The 17,650-nt window shown below is 37.3% G+C and overlaps 1 protein-coding gene across 8 annotated transcripts in view; it reads right to left on the bottom strand.

Moving 5' to 3' along the window:
* The window catches only part of FRY (FRY microtubule binding protein), a 345,429-nt gene that overhangs the window by 149,079 nt on the left and 178,700 nt on the right, over positions 1 to 17,650 (bottom strand). For all 8 annotated transcript variants that reach the window (XM_032593499.1, XM_030308908.1, XM_032593559.1 and 5 more), the window contains 3 exons: positions 14,606 to 14,698; positions 14,413 to 14,511; positions 12,558 to 12,659 (listed from right to left, as the gene is read on the bottom strand). In XM_032593499.1, the coding sequence (XP_032449390.1) occupies positions 12,558 to 12,659; positions 14,413 to 14,511; positions 14,606 to 14,698 (294 nt within the window). The remainder of the gene's footprint in view (positions 1 to 12,557; positions 12,660 to 14,412; positions 14,512 to 14,605; positions 14,699 to 17,650) is intronic.

Below are 17,650 nucleotides of genomic sequence, written 5' to 3'. Positions count from 1 at the left end.
AGGGACCTATTAGACAACATCAAGCAGAATACAGGGCTTCCGGGAGGAAGAGAGAGAGAGAGAGAGAGGGGCAGAAAACTTATTTCAAGAAATAATGGCTAAAAACTTCCCTAAAAAACTTCCAAACAAGAATATTGTATGCAGCAAGATTATCATTTAGAATTTAAAAAGAGATAAGGATTTCTGCAGACAAGCAGAAGCTAAAGGAGTTCATCACCACTGAATTGGCCCTAAAAGAAATGTTGAAGAGACTGCATTAAGCTTAAAACAAAGGGCACACTAATTAGTGATAAGCGAACACATGAAAGTAAAAATCTCACAGGTAAAGGTAAATATATAGTAAAAAAAAAAATGGACTAATCACAGTTAGTATGAATGTTAAAAGACATAGTAAAATAACAATATACTAATTACTTAAGGGATACACAGAGATGTAAAATGTGACATCAAAAACACAAAAATGCAGAGTTTTAGAATGCATTCAAACTTAACTTGCTATCAACTTAAAATAGACTATTAAATATATAGGCTGTTAGATGTCAGTCTCATGGTAACCACAAAGCAAAAACCTCTAAAAGATACATAAAATATAATAAAGGGCATTGGGGTGGCTCAGTCAGTCAAGCTTCTGCCTCTTGATCTCGGCTTAGGTCATGATTTCACGGTTCGTGAGATTGAGCCTCACATCGGTCTCTGCACTTACAGCACAGATCCTGCTTGGGATTCTCTCTCCTCTCTCTCTGCCCATCCCCCACTTGCACGCGCTCTCAAAATAAATAAACTTAAAAAGATAATGAGAAAGGAATCTAAGCATAACACATGGAAAGTCATCAAATCGCAAGGGTACAAAGCAAAAGAAGGGAACAGAGAGAAACTACAAACAGCCAGAAAAAAATTAATAAAATAACAGTAAGTACAGACCTATGAGCAACTACTTTAAATGTAAATGGACTAAGTGCTCCAATCAAAAGACATAGGTTTGTTGAATGGATAAAAAACCCAAGACTCATATATGCTGCCTATAAGAGATTCACTTTAGATGTAAGGACACATACAGACCGAAAGTGAAGGGATGGAACAAGATTCCATGCAAACAGAAACCAAAAGAAAGTTGGGGTAGCTGTCCTGACATCAGACAAAACAAACTTGAAAATAAAGACTATAATAAAAGACAAAGAAGGGTATTACATAATGACAAAGGGGGTCAATCCAACAAGAAAATACAACATCTGTAAATATTTACACACCCAACATACAAGCTCCTAAATGTATAAAATGAATATTAACAAACCTAAAGGGAGAGACTGACAACAACACAATAGTAAGTAGGGAACTTTAAAGCCCCACTTACATCAATGGATAGATCACCTAGGCAGAAAATCAATAGGGAAATATTGGCTTTAAATCACACATTAGACTTTAAATGGTACATTACACTAGATGGACTTAATAGATGTATACAGAACATTCTTTCCCAAGTCAGTAGAAAACACAATTCTACTCAAGTGCACGTGGAACATTTGCCAAGAGAGATCATACGTTAGTCGACAAAACAAGTCTAAATAAATTTAAGAGTACTGAAATCATATCAAGCATCTTTTCCAACCATAGTACGAAGGTAAAAACCAATTACAAAAAGAAAATTGGAAAAATCACAAATATGGGGAGATTAAGCAGCATACTAATGAATAACCAATGAGTCAATGAGGAAATCAAAGAAGAAATTAAAAAAAATACCTTGAGACAAACAAAAATGGAAATACAATGTACCAAAATCTATGGATACAACAAAAGCAGTTCTAAGAGGAAAGATTATATTGATGTAGGCCTATCTCATGGAACAAGAGAAATATCAAATAAGCAATCTAACTTTAAACCTAAAGTAACTGGACAAGAAGAACTGTTAAAGCCCAAAGTTATCAGAAGGAAGGAAATAATAAAGATCAGAGTGGAAATAATGAGATAGCAACTAAAAGATATAGAGAAGATCAATGAAACTAACAGCTGGGTCTTTGAAAAGATAAACAAAATTGACAAGTTTTTGGGCTAGACTAAAAGAAAAATAGAGAGGGCTTAAATAAATAGAATCAGAAAATAAAGAGGAGAAATTGCAACTGATACAAAAGAAATACAGAAGATGATAAAGGACTATTATGAACAATTATATGCCAACCACTTAGACAACATACAAGAACTAAATTAATTCCTAGAAACATACCATCTTCCAAAACTGAATCATAAATAGAAAAATCTGAACAGACCAACTACTAGTAAGGAAACTGAATCAGTAATAAAAAAACTCCCAACAAAGAGAAGTCCGGGACCAGATGGCTTCACTAGTGAATTCTACCAAACCTTCAAAGAAGGTTTAATATCAATCCTTCTTTTTTTTTTTTTTTTTTTTAAATTTTTTTTTCAACGTTTATTTATTTTTGGGACAGAGAGAGACAGAGCATGAACGGGGGAGGGGCAGAGAGAGAGGGAGACACAGAATCGGAAACTGGCTCCAGGCTCTGAGCCATCAGCCCAGAGCCCGACGCGGGGCTCGAACTCCCGGACCGCGAGATCGTGACCTGGCTGAAGTCGGACGCTTAACAGACTGCGCCACCCAGGCGCCCCACAATCCTTCTTAAACTCTTCCAAAAGCTTGAAAAGAAGTGAATACTCTCAAACTCATTTTATGATGTCAGCATTACCCTGATACTAAAACCAGACAAGAACACAACAACAACAAAAAAGAAAGTTACAGGCCAATATCCCTGATGAACATAGATGCAAAAATCCTCAACGAAATATCAGCAAACTGAATTCAAGAAGACGTTTAAAGGATTATACACCATGATCAAATGGGATTTATTCCAGGGACGGAAAGATGGTTCTACATTTGCAAATCAATCAACATGATAAGCCACATTAACAAAATGAGGGATAAAAATGCTCTGACTTCTCAATAGATGAAGAAAAGCATTTGATAAATTCAATATCCATTTATGATAAAAACTCACAACAAATTGAGTACAGAGGGAATGTGCCTCGAGATAATAAGGGGCCATATACTGCAAGCCCACAGAATATCATACTCAGTGGTGAAATACTGAAAGCTTTTCCTTTAAGATCAGGAACAAGGCAAAGACACTCACTTTCACCACTTTTATTCAACATAGTATTGGAAGTCCTACCCAGAACAACTAGGCAGAAAAAAACAAATAAAAGTCATCAAAATTGGAAAGGAAAATGTAAAACTATCACTATTTACAGACAACATAATTTAATACATAGAAAAACCTAAAGACTCTACCAAAAAACTTACAATAAACAAATTCAGTAAAGGTGCAAGGTACAAAATCAAAATACAAAAATCTGCTGCATGTTTAGACACTAACAACAAACTATCAGAAAGTGAAATTAATAAAATAATCCCATTAACAATTTCATCAAAAAGAATAAAATACCTAGGAATAAATTTAACCAAGGATGTGAAAGACTTGTACACTGAAAACTATAAGACATAGATGAAAGAAATTAAAGAAGACACAAATAAATGGGAAGATATTCTATGCTCATAGATTAAAATAATTAATATTGTAAAAATTTCCATATTACCCCAAAGTAATTTACAGATTCAGTATAATCTCTACCAAAATTCCAATGCATTAAAACATTTTTTTTAATGTTTATTTATTTTTGAAAGAGAGAGCATAAGCAGGGGAGGGGCAGAGAGAGAGGGAGACACAGAATCTGAAGCAGGCTCCGGGCTCTGAGCTGTCAGCACAAAGCCTGATGTGGGCTTGAATTCATGAACAGCGAGATCATGACCTGAGCCTAAGTCAGATGCTTAACTGACTGAGCCACCCAGGCTCCCCTCCACTGGCATTTTTCATAGAAATATAACAATCCTAAAATTTGTGTGGTACCACAAAAGGTCCCAAGCAGTGAAAACAATCTTGAGAAAAACAAAGCTGGAGGCATTATGCTCCTTGATTTCAAAATACATCACAAAGCTATAGTAATCAAAATAGTATGGTATTGACATAAAAACAGACACATATATCAATGGACTAGAGGGCACAGAAATGAATACAAGCATACATGGTCAATTAATTTACAACAAAGGAGGCAAGAATATACAAGAAGAAAAACGTTTTTTCAATAAATGGTGTTGGGAAAACTGGACAGCCACATGCAAAAGAATTAAATTTTACCACTATCTTACAATGTACACAAAAATTAACTAAAAGTAGATTGAGGACTTCAATGTAAGACCAGAAATCACAAAACTCTTAGAAGAAAACAGGCAGTAAGTGCTAGAGATTGCTCTTGGTGATAGTTTTTGGATCTGACTCCAAAAGCAAAGGCAACAAAACAAAAATAAACAAATGGAACAACATCAAACTAAAAAGTGTCTGTCAAACAAGCAAAGGAAAACATCAACAAAATAAAAAGGCAACTTACTGAATGGGAGAAGGTATTTGCAAATCATATATCTGATAACGGGTTAATATCCATAATATATAAAGAACTCACACAGCTCAATAACAAAATACAAACGATCACACTAAAAACTGGGCAAAGGATCTGAATAGACACATCTCCAAAAAAAAAAAAAAAAGAAAAAAAACACACACACAGATGGCCATCAGGTATGTGAAAAGATGCCCCAAACCACGCATTGTCAGGGAAATGCAAATCAAAACTACAATGTGACATCACCTCACACCTGTCAAAATGGCTATTACCAAAACGACAAGAAATAACAAGTGTTGGCAAGGATGTGGAGGAAAGAGAACCATCCTACACTGTTGGTTGAAATGTAAACTGATGTAGCCACTATGGGAAACAGGATGGAAGTTCCTCAAAACATTAAAAATAGAACCGCCATATGATCTAGCAATTCCTTCTGGGTATTTATCTGAAAAACAAACACTAATTAAAAAAGATATATGCTCCTCTATTTACTGCAGCATTCTTTACGATAGCCAAGATATGGAAACAGCCTGAGTGTCCATCAATGGATAAATGGATACAGATAATGGATAAAAGTGGAATATTACTCAGCCATAAAACGAATGAAACTTCGCCATTTGTGATAACATGGGTGAACTTTGAGGGTATTATGCTAAGTGAAATAAGTCAGACAGAGAAAGACAAATACCATACGATTTCACTTATATTTGGAATCTAAAAAATAAAACTAAATAACAAACGGAACAGAACTCATAGATACAGAGAAGAAATCGGTAGTTGCCAGAGGGGAAGGAGGTGGGGGTGGGCAAAATGGCTGAAGGGCATCAAGAGGTACCAACGTGATTAAAAAACAAGTAAGTCATGGGGATGTAATGCAATGCACAGCATGGTGACCGCAGTCAGTAACTTTGTATTACAAATTTGAAAGCTGCTAAGAAAATAAGAAAAGTTCTTATCACAAGAAAAAAAAAATTTTGGGGGGCGCCGGGGTGGCTCAGTCGGTTGAGCGTCCGACTCTGGCTCAGGTCATGATCTCACAGCTTGTGGGTTCGAGCCCCGCGTCGGGCTCTGTGCTGACAGCTCAGAGCCTGGAGCCTGCTTCGGATTCTGTGTCTCCCTCTCTCTCTGCCCCTCCCCCGTTCATGCTCTCTCTCTGTCTCGAAAATAAATAAACGTGCAAAAAAAATTAAAAAAAAATTTTTGTAACTTTGTATTGCGACAGATGGTAACTAGACTTTATGCGGTGATGCTTTTGCAATGTATACAAATGATGAACCCTTATGTTGAACACCTGAAACTAATACAATGTATGTCAAATATACTTCAATTAAAAACAAAGAACCTACATACAATAGGCAACCTTTGGTATGTAGCTGAAATTAATCTACATGGTTCAATGATATTACTAAACATCTTCTACTTGTAATGGCATTCTGATACTGCAAAAGTGCTTTCACGGGCGCCTGGGTGGCTCAGTCAGTTAAGTGCCCGACTTCGTCTCAGGTCATGATCTCACAGGTCATGGGTTCGAGCCATGCATTGGGCTCTGTGCTGACAGCTCAGAGCCTGGAGCCTGCTTTGAGTTCTGTGTCTCCCTCTATCTCTGCCCCTGCCCCGCTCTTGCTCTGTCTCTGTCTGTCTCTCAAAAATAAATAAACTTTAAAAAAATATGAAAAAAAAAGTACTTTCACATACTATGACATTAGTTGAGGGATTTTATCATTGAGACAGACCAAATGACTTGCTCAGAGTCATTAGGCTGGTAAATGACAAGCAGCGGTTAGGAACTGACTTCTCCAGGAAGTACTATTTTCTTAGAAACTGGAATGTATATCTGACATGAGGCTTACTGTAGCCGGGATTGTTATCAATGCTCTACATATGTTATTAACTCATTTTAATTTTCACAACAATATGAGGTAGATACTGTCATTGTTCTCACTGGGCAGATGAAGAAATCAAGGCACAGGAGGGCTAATAAGTGGCAGTGCTAGAATTTGAACCTAGACTATCTGGTTCTAGTGTCTTCTAAGCATTAATTTTTATATACTGTTTAATATTATATGGTTCAAATATGGTGCTGGCACCTACTAGACTGTACTCTACTGAAAACAGGATTTCCTCCTCAGTGTTTTTGTATTCCAGTAGCAGCTAACACAATAAGGGTTTGATAAATATTTTCAGGATGTAAACATTTTAGCATATGTCTCAAACCACTGATAGCTATCAAAAATCTCCACTTCGAGATCAAAGGACTCTTCTTCCATTGTAATCTGCTTCTCCATTAATTCATTAACAACGATATATTAATTGATTGTGGCTCTGAGGTTACACGGATAAAAGTGTCCAGGAAACTAGTAGGCTTCAGAGTGGATCTTCCCTGTACCCCTTCCCCTCATCTCAGTGCTGGTCACCAACACACTTCACGTGACATGTCAGCTGGCCCAGCATCATGCCCACTTTCCTTAAATTTTGCTTTTGCTTTACTTAAAGCAATTCAGTGTTAACTGTAACCAGCAGGGAGAATTGAATTCACTGGCAACTTGGCTGGTGACAGGGTCATTTGAAAGACCAATATTTGTCAAGACCCACCCGCTGACCATTGGTACTAAGTCACGTGAGCTTTTTATGAACATGCACATTTCTTGACTGCACTCAGACATTCTCAATCAGAATTTCTGGAGGTAGGTTTCGAGAAGCAGCATCTGTAACAGGCCACCTTGACGATGCGGTGCGTGCTAAGGTCAAGCTCTATTGACAGAGATTGATAAATAATTTTAGTTACCTTTTGATCTTGTTATACTCAAATACCTTCTAGTTCTCTCTTCCACTTCAACTAGAGCCATTGAAGTAAATCTATTTTTTTCTGTTGTATTCTCTTGCATATCATAGTCAACCCCTTTCTGCTTTCAGGCATTTCCTTTTGATACTCTGATCATAATTCCCTTATCAATGACCATATTACCCAAAGAACACACATGCTGTAATTTAAGGATAAGCTTTAAAACTACTGAGCCAAAGATTTATGATTATTTTCTCTCATCTGAATAAATAAGGCACTCATGGAAAGTAATATCCTTGTCAGCTGATTACTAATTTTTAAACCCTGTTTATGTGCACTGTTAGAATTTATAAATCCCACTTTGAAATGTGCCTCGGACAGATCTGAAACAGATGAAAAGAGATTTTCTCAAGTTTACAGAAATGAGATTAATATCAAAGCAGAATAACTGCTTCTACAAAATTATTATTTAAAATAGCCAATACTATATCACTTAAAGTTGACATTTACAAAAAGAATAGTAGTTGTTTTAAAATAAATGGTGCCATACATTTTAATGCATTCTACCAAGGGCTGTGGAATCCTTATATATATAAAGATATCATTAATTATCTTACTATTATATGAAAAGTTTAAAAAAAGCATTCCTTAAACTTCATTGTGATTATTACACAAATATACATTACGTTCTAATGACAAGTTTCATCAAATATATTTATGGCAGCCATAGTATTTTTGAGATTCTTAATGGAAATCAAGAGATTGAACCTAGATAACCTGGTTCCAGTGTCTTCAAAGCATTACTTTTTCTACTTTGTTTAATATTATATGAAGGCCCATTCAAATATGCTATCGGTGTCTACAAATCCTTGCACACTCCCTCTTCTGCTCCTCCTGATGTATCATTCTGTCACAATATCCTACTTGATTTTATTTACAGCAGTTACTACTCTCTGAATTTTTCTTCTTATATATTTGTTTACTTGTTTGCTGTCTGACTTCACTAAATTACAAGGTCTAAGAGGTCAGAGAGTGTTAGTGTCTTATTCATCACTTATTCCCAGCACTTAGAATAGTGCCTGGTACACACTTGTAAAAAATTGTTGGGGCACCTGGGTGGCTCGGTTGGTTAAGTGTCTGACTCTTGATTTTAGCTCAAGTTGTGATCTCATAGTCCTGGAATCGAGACCCCATAGGCTCTGTGCTGACCATGGAGCCTGCTTGGGATTCTCTCTCTCCTCTCTCTTTTCCCATCCCTGCTTTCTCTCGCTCTCTCTCAAAATAAATATATTTATAAATATAAATAAACATTTAAAAAAGTTGTTGACCAACTGACTGACTACAAAAATGAATGCATTCAAGTCCTAGCACAAGCAGGGACTGAGATGAATGGTAAATCATTTTTAATTCATTCATTCATTCATTCACACGAGCAGTGACTAAGATGAATGAAGAATCATTTAAAAAAATTTTTTTTAATGTTCATTTATTTTTGACAGAGAGAGAGAGAGATAGAGCATGAGCGGGGGAGGGGCAGAGAGAGAGGGAGACACAGAATCGGAAACAGGCTCCAGGCTCTGAGCTGTCAGCACAGAGCCCGACACGGGGCTCGAACTCGCAAACAGTGAGATCATGACCTGAGCCGAAGCCAGATGCTTAACCGACTAAGCCACCCAGGCGCCCAGAATCATTTTTAACTAATTAATTAATTCATTCATTCATCCATTCTTCAGATGAAGTATTGTTATTGGAGAAAAATATTTAGAAAAACATAAATAATATCAATGAAAGCATTAGGGAGAGCTAGGTGGAGCTAATGACATTGTCATGATGAAACCAGACAATGTATGTAAACCCCCAGCCATTGGCTTGCCTCATAACAGATCTCTAAGTACTGAGAATTATTGTGGTTATTAATTATATAGTAAACACATTTTTTAACCTTTAAAGTTTCTTTTATGATTTTGTTTTGTTTTTATAATCTGGACCTCTTAATCATAAAATAAAAAAAATTTAAAAATTGTTCTAATTATATCCATTTTCAAGGATGAGAAACTAACACATAGGTTTTATGAATCCACATACTTATTATAAATAATACATGTTAAAAGAACTAGTAATAAATGGAGATTCACAACAAAAAAACTAAGTATTATTAAATCAAGTTTCAAAATGTATTTCCTTTTTCCAGAATTAGGTATATTATGGCACATGCGAAGAGAATGTATCAATTTTTAATTACTCCATATGTTCAGATTCTGCCATAAAATATATAGAAGAAAAAAGTATTGGTTACTACTAAGCAAGAGTGCTAGTGTTGTGGTCCAAAGGTGCCATAAATTGCCCATCACTTTACAAGGGTAAATTGCTAATATAGGGTTGACCTACTTAACAACTGTAAATAAAGACTTCAAGTTTGTGTTTCCAAAGCAACCTGCTTCTGACAGACTGACTCGGAAGATAAACCAGGGCACTGACATTAAATGAGCGTTGAATCTGAGAGCTTGTTTACTTTGAAAGCATCATTTTTTTCATGCTCAAACACACTTCTATTCTGCTATATGTCACGCTGCTGCCTTGATGACTGGCGTCTGCAGAACACATCAAGGATGGCTACCAAGTTCAACGTGTAGGGTTCAAAAAGTACGTTCATTATACTTAAGCATGTGTAGGGAAGTGGGAGACAAGATGCGGAAGCGTGCTGGGAGCAAAAAGGAGAAAGGTAAAAGGGGGGAGACTTGGTCTGGTGGTCTTGATAAAATGATATGGTTGGCGCTAAATGCCATAAAATACTGATGCTTATTTGAGACAAAGTATACTTCTGAAGCCATGGTAGTTTTCCTCAGGTATTTCTCACCCCAGTGAGTATCTGTGAGGAGGTTTTGGAAGATTTTCTGTCTATTTATGACATTTAAAAAAAATGTTTTTTAAGATTTATTTTTGAGAGAGAGAGACAGACAGAACGTGAGTATGGGAGGAGCAGAGAGAGGGAGGCACAGAACCCGAAGCAGGCTCCGGGCTCCGAGCTGTCAGCACAGAGCCCGATGCGGGGCTTGAACTCACAAACCGCGAGATCATGACCTGAGCCGAAGTCAGACGCCCCACCGACTGAGCCACCCCAGCACCCCTATTTATGACATTTTACAGTGGTCTCATTTAATCCCTACTGGGTTTAGTTCTAAATACATGTGATACCATTTTATTTCAACTGTAATCATCAAGGGTCTTTTTCTATCTTTTAGCCTTGGGATGGTGAATTCCAACAATTTATTACCCATAAGGTAAAATATCATTGCCTTAACTTGGCCTGATCACTACCTCTTTCATGCTTCACGGGGTCTTGAATCTCTCCAAATGGCACAGGTATCTCTACCGTCAACTTCTATATTCCTGGCTGTCTCTATCATGCATTTTGAAACTTCGTTACATATCCCCCAATGAAATGCTAAGTTCCTGAAGGACAGAGACTCTATTCTATTTCTAGTTTTTATATAGTTGACTTCCCTTATCTTTCCCACTTTCAGCAGCATCCCTAGCACCTCACGCAGTGGGCATTTCATACCTACTTGGTGAATTGAATGGAATTCTGAAATTTGGTTCAGTCTCTATATCATTGACTCTATATACCCTTTCTGATCTCATGGCCATTCTCTTAGAAATTCTAAGGCTTGAAATGGTTGCATACAGATACACCATCAGCTGGCAGCCCCACTTTTCTCTAGGGCCATTTATAACCCTGTTATTAGGACTTTTTGATGGGTTTCGACTAAAGCACCAATGTTTTAACTTCGAGGCAATTATGTTCCAAAGTAAGATTATGCTGTTATCTATCAAAGACACCTACTTTAAACCAAAAAATTTTTTTGCCTTTTTTTTGGCCACAACAATAAGTTGTCATGCAAAGTATTATTTTAATTCTAACTAAAATTCATCTCAAATGAACTCAGAATAATGTACACAGAATAATGCACTGTGAACATTCTTAATCATGTCTCTTCTTTGTTTTGAATAAAATGGCCATTTTCTGTAAAGTGTAAATGAACAAAAAATATTTTTAACTGCAACTAATAACTGAATAAGTTAACGGCGGATCAAACAACAACAAAATGACATTGTGCTGTGTGTTAGAGAGTATTATTGATGCGTAAATCTCTAAATAAAATATCGAGGAGTGGCTATTATATAATAGCTGATAACCCTGAAAAGCTTTTTGTTTTTCAGGATACTTAAAAGCTTAATTCTATATCCACTGCTATTATATTTCACTGCCAAGTGGAAGAAAATAAATGATTCTAATCTTGGATTTCACCATCAGTGCTCAAAACAGCTCTAATGCAGATTATGGTGTAATTATTGTAAATGCCAAAATAATATAATTAATCTTAACCACTTCACTAAATTAAAGTGTCTTAGAACAAAAAAGACAAGGCAACGTGTACAAGCACATACAGGGTTGTATAACTAAATATATTTCAAAAATTCTAAAGTAGCAAATCTAGACGAGCTTCAAGATTTTTGGGCACCATTGGAAATAACAGGAAAATACACACTGTTTGCATTTATATTAGGGTTGATTTCCATTTAGTTGTCTTTCACCAATAGGTCACTGAAACTTAAACTATGTCTACTACTTAAAAGTTATAAAGCCAGTTTTAAAACTATTCATCATAGTAGTTTTAACAGTAGCCTCCTCAGTTTTAGGAACATTGACTTCATTCCTCACATCATCCAGTACTTGTGCTAACTACCTGTAGGGCATTTGTTCAACGAATGCCTCGGGCTGATGGCCTGCCACGTGGCTTGAATAGAATGCCTTCAAATAATCGCAAATAACAGTGACAGGAAATACACGTTCTCTGTGACTAGGGCCAGTCTTCCCACAGAATGGAACTTTCCTCCCAAATATTTTCCTAGACTAGAGGCGGCAGAGGAAGGATGCGGGAGGTATAGCTGAGCTTCTGAAATCAATTCGCATGGTTCTGCCAGTGAAGTGAGGCCTCCCCTTTTTTAATCATTTAGATAAAATGCAACAATTAATGCACATAAGGGGGTATTTAATTCTACCTTGAAAGCGATCCTTATTAGAAAAGATTCATTTCCCCAAATCTGAAATGATTTCTCTTATCCTTAGTCTTCTTCTAAAACTGACTATATTTAATAAGGAGAACTCTGATTAATATTTTTTTTCACTATTCCAACAGTATAGGGAAATTCCCCCGCCCACATCAGGAGCCACTCTCAGGAGCACATGTACCAGTCTCAGACGCATATCTAGTTCATAAAAGACTTTTTTGAGCTGACAAATACTAACTTTAAGGTTGGATAAGCAGTTGTTGAGGAAAATGTGCCACCTGTTCAGGAACAGCTGCTTCTGACTGACACAGAGAAGACAGGTCACCAGGGGGTACAGGGCCTGAGGAGAAAGAAGATGAGGTCACGAGCTGATTCATATTTCATCAAATCAGGTAACGCACGTTCTCTGCGATCGCTACCTATCCACCTCCTTCTGTGGGCCAGAATAAACAGGACGCTTCATAACACAACGAGGCCCAGGAGTGCCATGCAGAGGTAGGCATTTCACAAATGCTTTTTGATGATGATGCGGATGGAATTATCTAGAATTACATGGTGTATAATAGTGTGTAATGTATAATAAGCTTCATGTATAAGTGGAAATCTGATTTACTCATTTAGTCTTCACTTAGGGATTTTAAAAACAAACTCATTAGCTTAGATCACTCTCAATTCTCAGAAAGAAAGCAGGAAGGCACATGAATTTTAAAAATATTATTGGGCTTTTTCCTCATAAACATCTACTAGCTTGTCTTTGTCTTAGAGGTAGGTGTATATATTTTCTTTTGCATGCAATCTTCCTGTAATTAAGGAAGATTCCTCAAAGAAATGTTTTTGCATTGGTAAACTCCACCAAGACAAATTTAACCACAGGAGGAATTTGCTTACGACTGAATAAACAGAGGTGCTACTGTGTTTTCCTGCCTAACTGGGCTGGTTTCCCACAGCAACTAAAGGAGACAGAAAAGCTAATGAGCGGCCACCCAAAAAATATATATGCAGAACCCATCGCCATTTTTGCTGAGCCACATGGCATACACCTTTAGGGCTCCCAAGAATTAAAGCTAGGGAAGATCTAAACAACAATATAACTGGATCATCCATTAGGCTGAATTAGCAAACAAACAAAAAACAAAACAAAAAACAATTGCCATAATGAGAATCATTGTGTAACAATCCACTAGCTTAATATTTTAGTCCCTTGGCTTTAAACTGACTTTGAACTACACTACCATTGAAAAGAACTCTAATTCCAGCCAGCAATCTAAAACAAAACAAACTAAAACACAACACAAGAAAACAAACAAACACAAAAAACTACTAGTAGTCAGTCACAATGACCACAGAAGTAAAAAATAAGCAAATCTGTCACCCCTCCCAGCAAAGCAACCCTGAATACTCGCTCAAAGAATGGTGGCAATGCTCATACTTTGAAGATTGGCAAAAACCATGTCAGCAAACATCTACCTAAATAACCTACTTCCTTCAAACTATCACAATTATAGCTCATATGCCACGTGTCGATTCATAAACCAGAGTCTTATTCACCACTGAGGGCAACGGGTTGTAGTAATTTAAAAGACTTCTCTGCACCGCTGCTTTTCAGCACAAGACCTTTCCCAAATACTGTTTTCTCAGCCTTCAGAGAATCTTTCCTACGGGCGACCATCTGCCTCCCAACCCTCTTTGCTGCCTGGTTCCATTTGATTCTGAGTATCAGGCTAGGAATCAACCAGTGAAGACTTGTGGGGATTGAAAAGATAAACTGTTATTATAAACTTTGACTTTTAGATTGGAAAAAATACCCAGAAATAAAAACAAAAATCAAGTTAAGCCAGTCTTGAAAATAAACAACAGAATCTTAAGACGAGAAGGGTCATCTGAGGTGACATGGTCTAATCCCCTTATATCACTGCGATTCAGTTATGGTCAATATTAAGTGCAAGATCCAAAGTTTGAAATGCTCCCTCTTTCGGGGGGAGCTGTAGATAAATCTTCCATCTGGGGGGAACCCTTATGACTTTCAAGTAATTTCAGCGTAGGAATTTTAGCCTCTGCAATTTTGCATTTTGGATTTTCTCATAGTTACTAACCAACGAATGCTTCTTTCGAGAAGAAAGTTCCAGCGTGGTATCATATAGGCTTTCAACAAAGTTTCTAAGACAGGGAACATTGACTTCATTTTTAACAGCCTAAAACAGAGACCCATGTTAATATTATATTAATTACATTGTTAACTCTCTAATCTAATTTGAGGAAATTCTTAAAAATAAAAACATAACTCACGGCAGCAACTGGGACAAGAATTTCAACAAAAAGCCCAGCCAAGGCATGTTTGATATCTTTGTCTTTGACCTCGAGGAAATAATGTGCACATTCCTAGGAAGTAGAAAAAGCATAAAGGAGGGAGAGCAGATTGAGATATGCACATAAATGCACTTAAATTTAAGTAAACAGCTCTTAAATCATACACACTGACATAGCATACTTCATAATCTAGTAAAGAAAATCACTAGATTCCAGCACTTATATTTATGTTCAAAATGGCCCCGGGGCACGTGAGTGGCTCAGTTGTTAAGCATCCGACTTCAGCTCAGGTCATGATCTCGCAGTCCGTGATTTTGAGCCCTGCGTCAGGCTCTGTGCTGACAACTCAGAGCCTGGAGCCTGCTTCAGGTTCTGTGTCTCCCTCTCTCTCTGCCCCTCTCCCACTCGCCGTCTCTCTGTCTCTCTCTCAAAATAAATAAATAAAAATTAAAAAAAAATTCAAAATGACCCTAATGACATTTTGCAAGACTGGTGTCCTCCTATCTCTATCTCAAATCACTTTGCTGAAAGGACAAAGCATCTATAACCAGTGAGCAGATATTCATCCACTGACTTCTTGGTTGATTCATTCAGACATTCATTGCTGACAAATTTCTATTGACCATCTACTGTGTGTGGGGCCCTGGGTCCTTGATTAACCCACAAACATAGATCTCCAGAGAAGGTAAACATGGGAAGAGAGGCAGAAGATATTAAACTTATTTTAGGCCCTGTGACAGCCCCAGGCACAGAGCTGTTTACTTCTTAGCTCTGACATTTTAGGTGTGTTTATTATTCAGATAGTTTCATAAGCAAGTCTGGAATGCTTCCCTTCCTCCCACCACCCCCTCTCCCCAACCCTACCCCCAGACAAGAAACCTTTAGAATAGCTTCTCAAGTAAGGATGTCTTTTGCCTGTGGCCTACTATCTATGAAAGAGCTGTTTTGTTGTTTTGTTTTGTTTTGAGACAGAATGAGCTGGGGAGAGGGGCAGAGGGAGAGAGAGAGAATCTGAAGCTGGATCCACGGTCAGCTCAGAGCCTGATGTGGGGCTGGATCCTATGACCCTGGGATCATGACCTGAGCCAATATCAAGAGTCAGACTCTCAACCAATTGAGCCACATAGGTGCCCCTATGAAGGCTACTTTGGGTGGCCCAGAGAATCATTTGTTAGGAAAGCTGATCTGTTTAGAATCCAACTAGCCCTTTTCTCCTTCCTGGCCTTTTTCATAATAACTTACTATGCTATTCATTAGGTATTGTTTTCACGGAAGGGTCCAAGGCTACACGTATTTGTGATGATATGTTAACGTCTATATTAGCTATTATATTTATTCTCAGTCAACATGGGGACCGTTGCCAACACAAGTTACTAAAATCCCTAGTCTATCAATTCTATATTTAGATATCAATGCAAGATAGGCGTTGCCAACATGGAAAGTCATGGTTTCTGGAATTGTGGCCCTTTTCCTACGTTACTTTGTATATGTGTGTAAACACTCTTGCAAATCGTCATTCAAATACATAGTTACATGAATTATTCACATGAGAGAGGGATAAAAATAGTTAACAGTTAGTAAGTACTTACCATGTGCCTCCTCAGAGCCACCTTCTAAGGTTATTGCCACCATCACCACTTGGCACTAAGGTAGGTGAGGCTGGGAGGGCTTAAGCGTGACTGGGCCAAGGTCACAGGGCTGGTAAGTGCTACAGCTTGATTTTAAACCCAAGAAGTTTGATACACAGCCCATATTCTTTCTTTAAAAAATAGCTTTACTCAGACACAGTCAATATAACATGCAATTCACCCATTTAAAGTGTACAAACCAATGGCTTTTAGTACATTCATAGTTGTACATCTATCACAACAAGTTTAGGACCTTTCCACTATCCTCCAAAGAAACTTTGCGCCCTTCGGTAGTTATCTCCAACCTCCTTATCCATACCCCTTCCTCCAACTCTTCATACGATCACTAATCCACTTTCTGTGTCTATGGATTTGCCTATTCTGGACATTTTGTATAAAGGGAATCATACAATATGTGGCCTTCGGCATCTGACGGCTTTGACTTAGAGTATTGTTTTCAAGGTACATCCGTGTTGTGGCATGTTATTAGTACTTCATTCCTTTTCATGGCCAAATAATATTCCCTTTATGGATCTGCCACCATTTGTTTATCTATTCATTGGTTGATGAACATTTGGGTTATATTCACTTCTTTGTTATTATGAATAATGAATAATGTTATTATGAATAATAACATTTGCCTTCAAGTTTTTGTGGGGACATATATTTTTCTCTTGGATATATACCTAAGGTTTAACAATTGAGGAACTGCTAAACTGTTTTCCAAAGTTGTGTGATTTTATATCCCCACCAGTGTGTGAGTGTTCCGATTTCTCTACATCTCACCCACACTTGCTGTTGTCTGTCTTTTTCATTATTAGCCACTTTAGTGGGTATGAAGTGGTATAGCCTCCATTCATAATCCCTATATATAAGCTCTTTATTGATAAAGACCCTCACTAAATCCAACTCACAGCAGCATCAGAGAGAGTTTTATAAATTCTCATAGAGCTGCGTGTTCTGCAAAATCCACACTAGCAACAATTCTTTTGTTAGTACATAATGAGGAACACTGTGTAATTGACGCTTACACCTGTATGCTTTGGTTGATTTAAAAAAGAAAACCTGATTCTCTCGTATAGTAGGAATAAAAAGTTTCTTCCCTAAAGTTCTGATGCCTATGAACACTAACATAGCCACCTCAATGCTATCAGGTATAAAAAGTAAAAAGATCAGCTACATTTTATTCATAGATCGATATGCAGCTGAGGAGTAAAAAAGAAAAAAAGTCAACATATACGACATTCCAGTCTACAGCCTCCTGCAAAGAGGATATGAAAGTTTGAAAGTGAAATTATCTGCCTGAAATCCTATTACTGGGATACAAAGCACGTTGTGAATTGCTGAGGCAAAGGCAGGACTCTTTCCACGTTGACAAGCAAATGACTTGGACTCA

The sequence above is a fragment of the Lynx canadensis genome, chromosome A1 (assembly GCF_007474595.2).
Source record: "Lynx canadensis isolate LIC74 chromosome A1, mLynCan4.pri.v2, whole genome shotgun sequence".
NCBI lineage: Eukaryota > Metazoa > Chordata > Mammalia > Carnivora > Felidae > Lynx > Lynx canadensis.
Note: the sequence above shows the minus strand (reverse complement) of the source record. Positions and strands in the feature narration are given on the sequence as shown.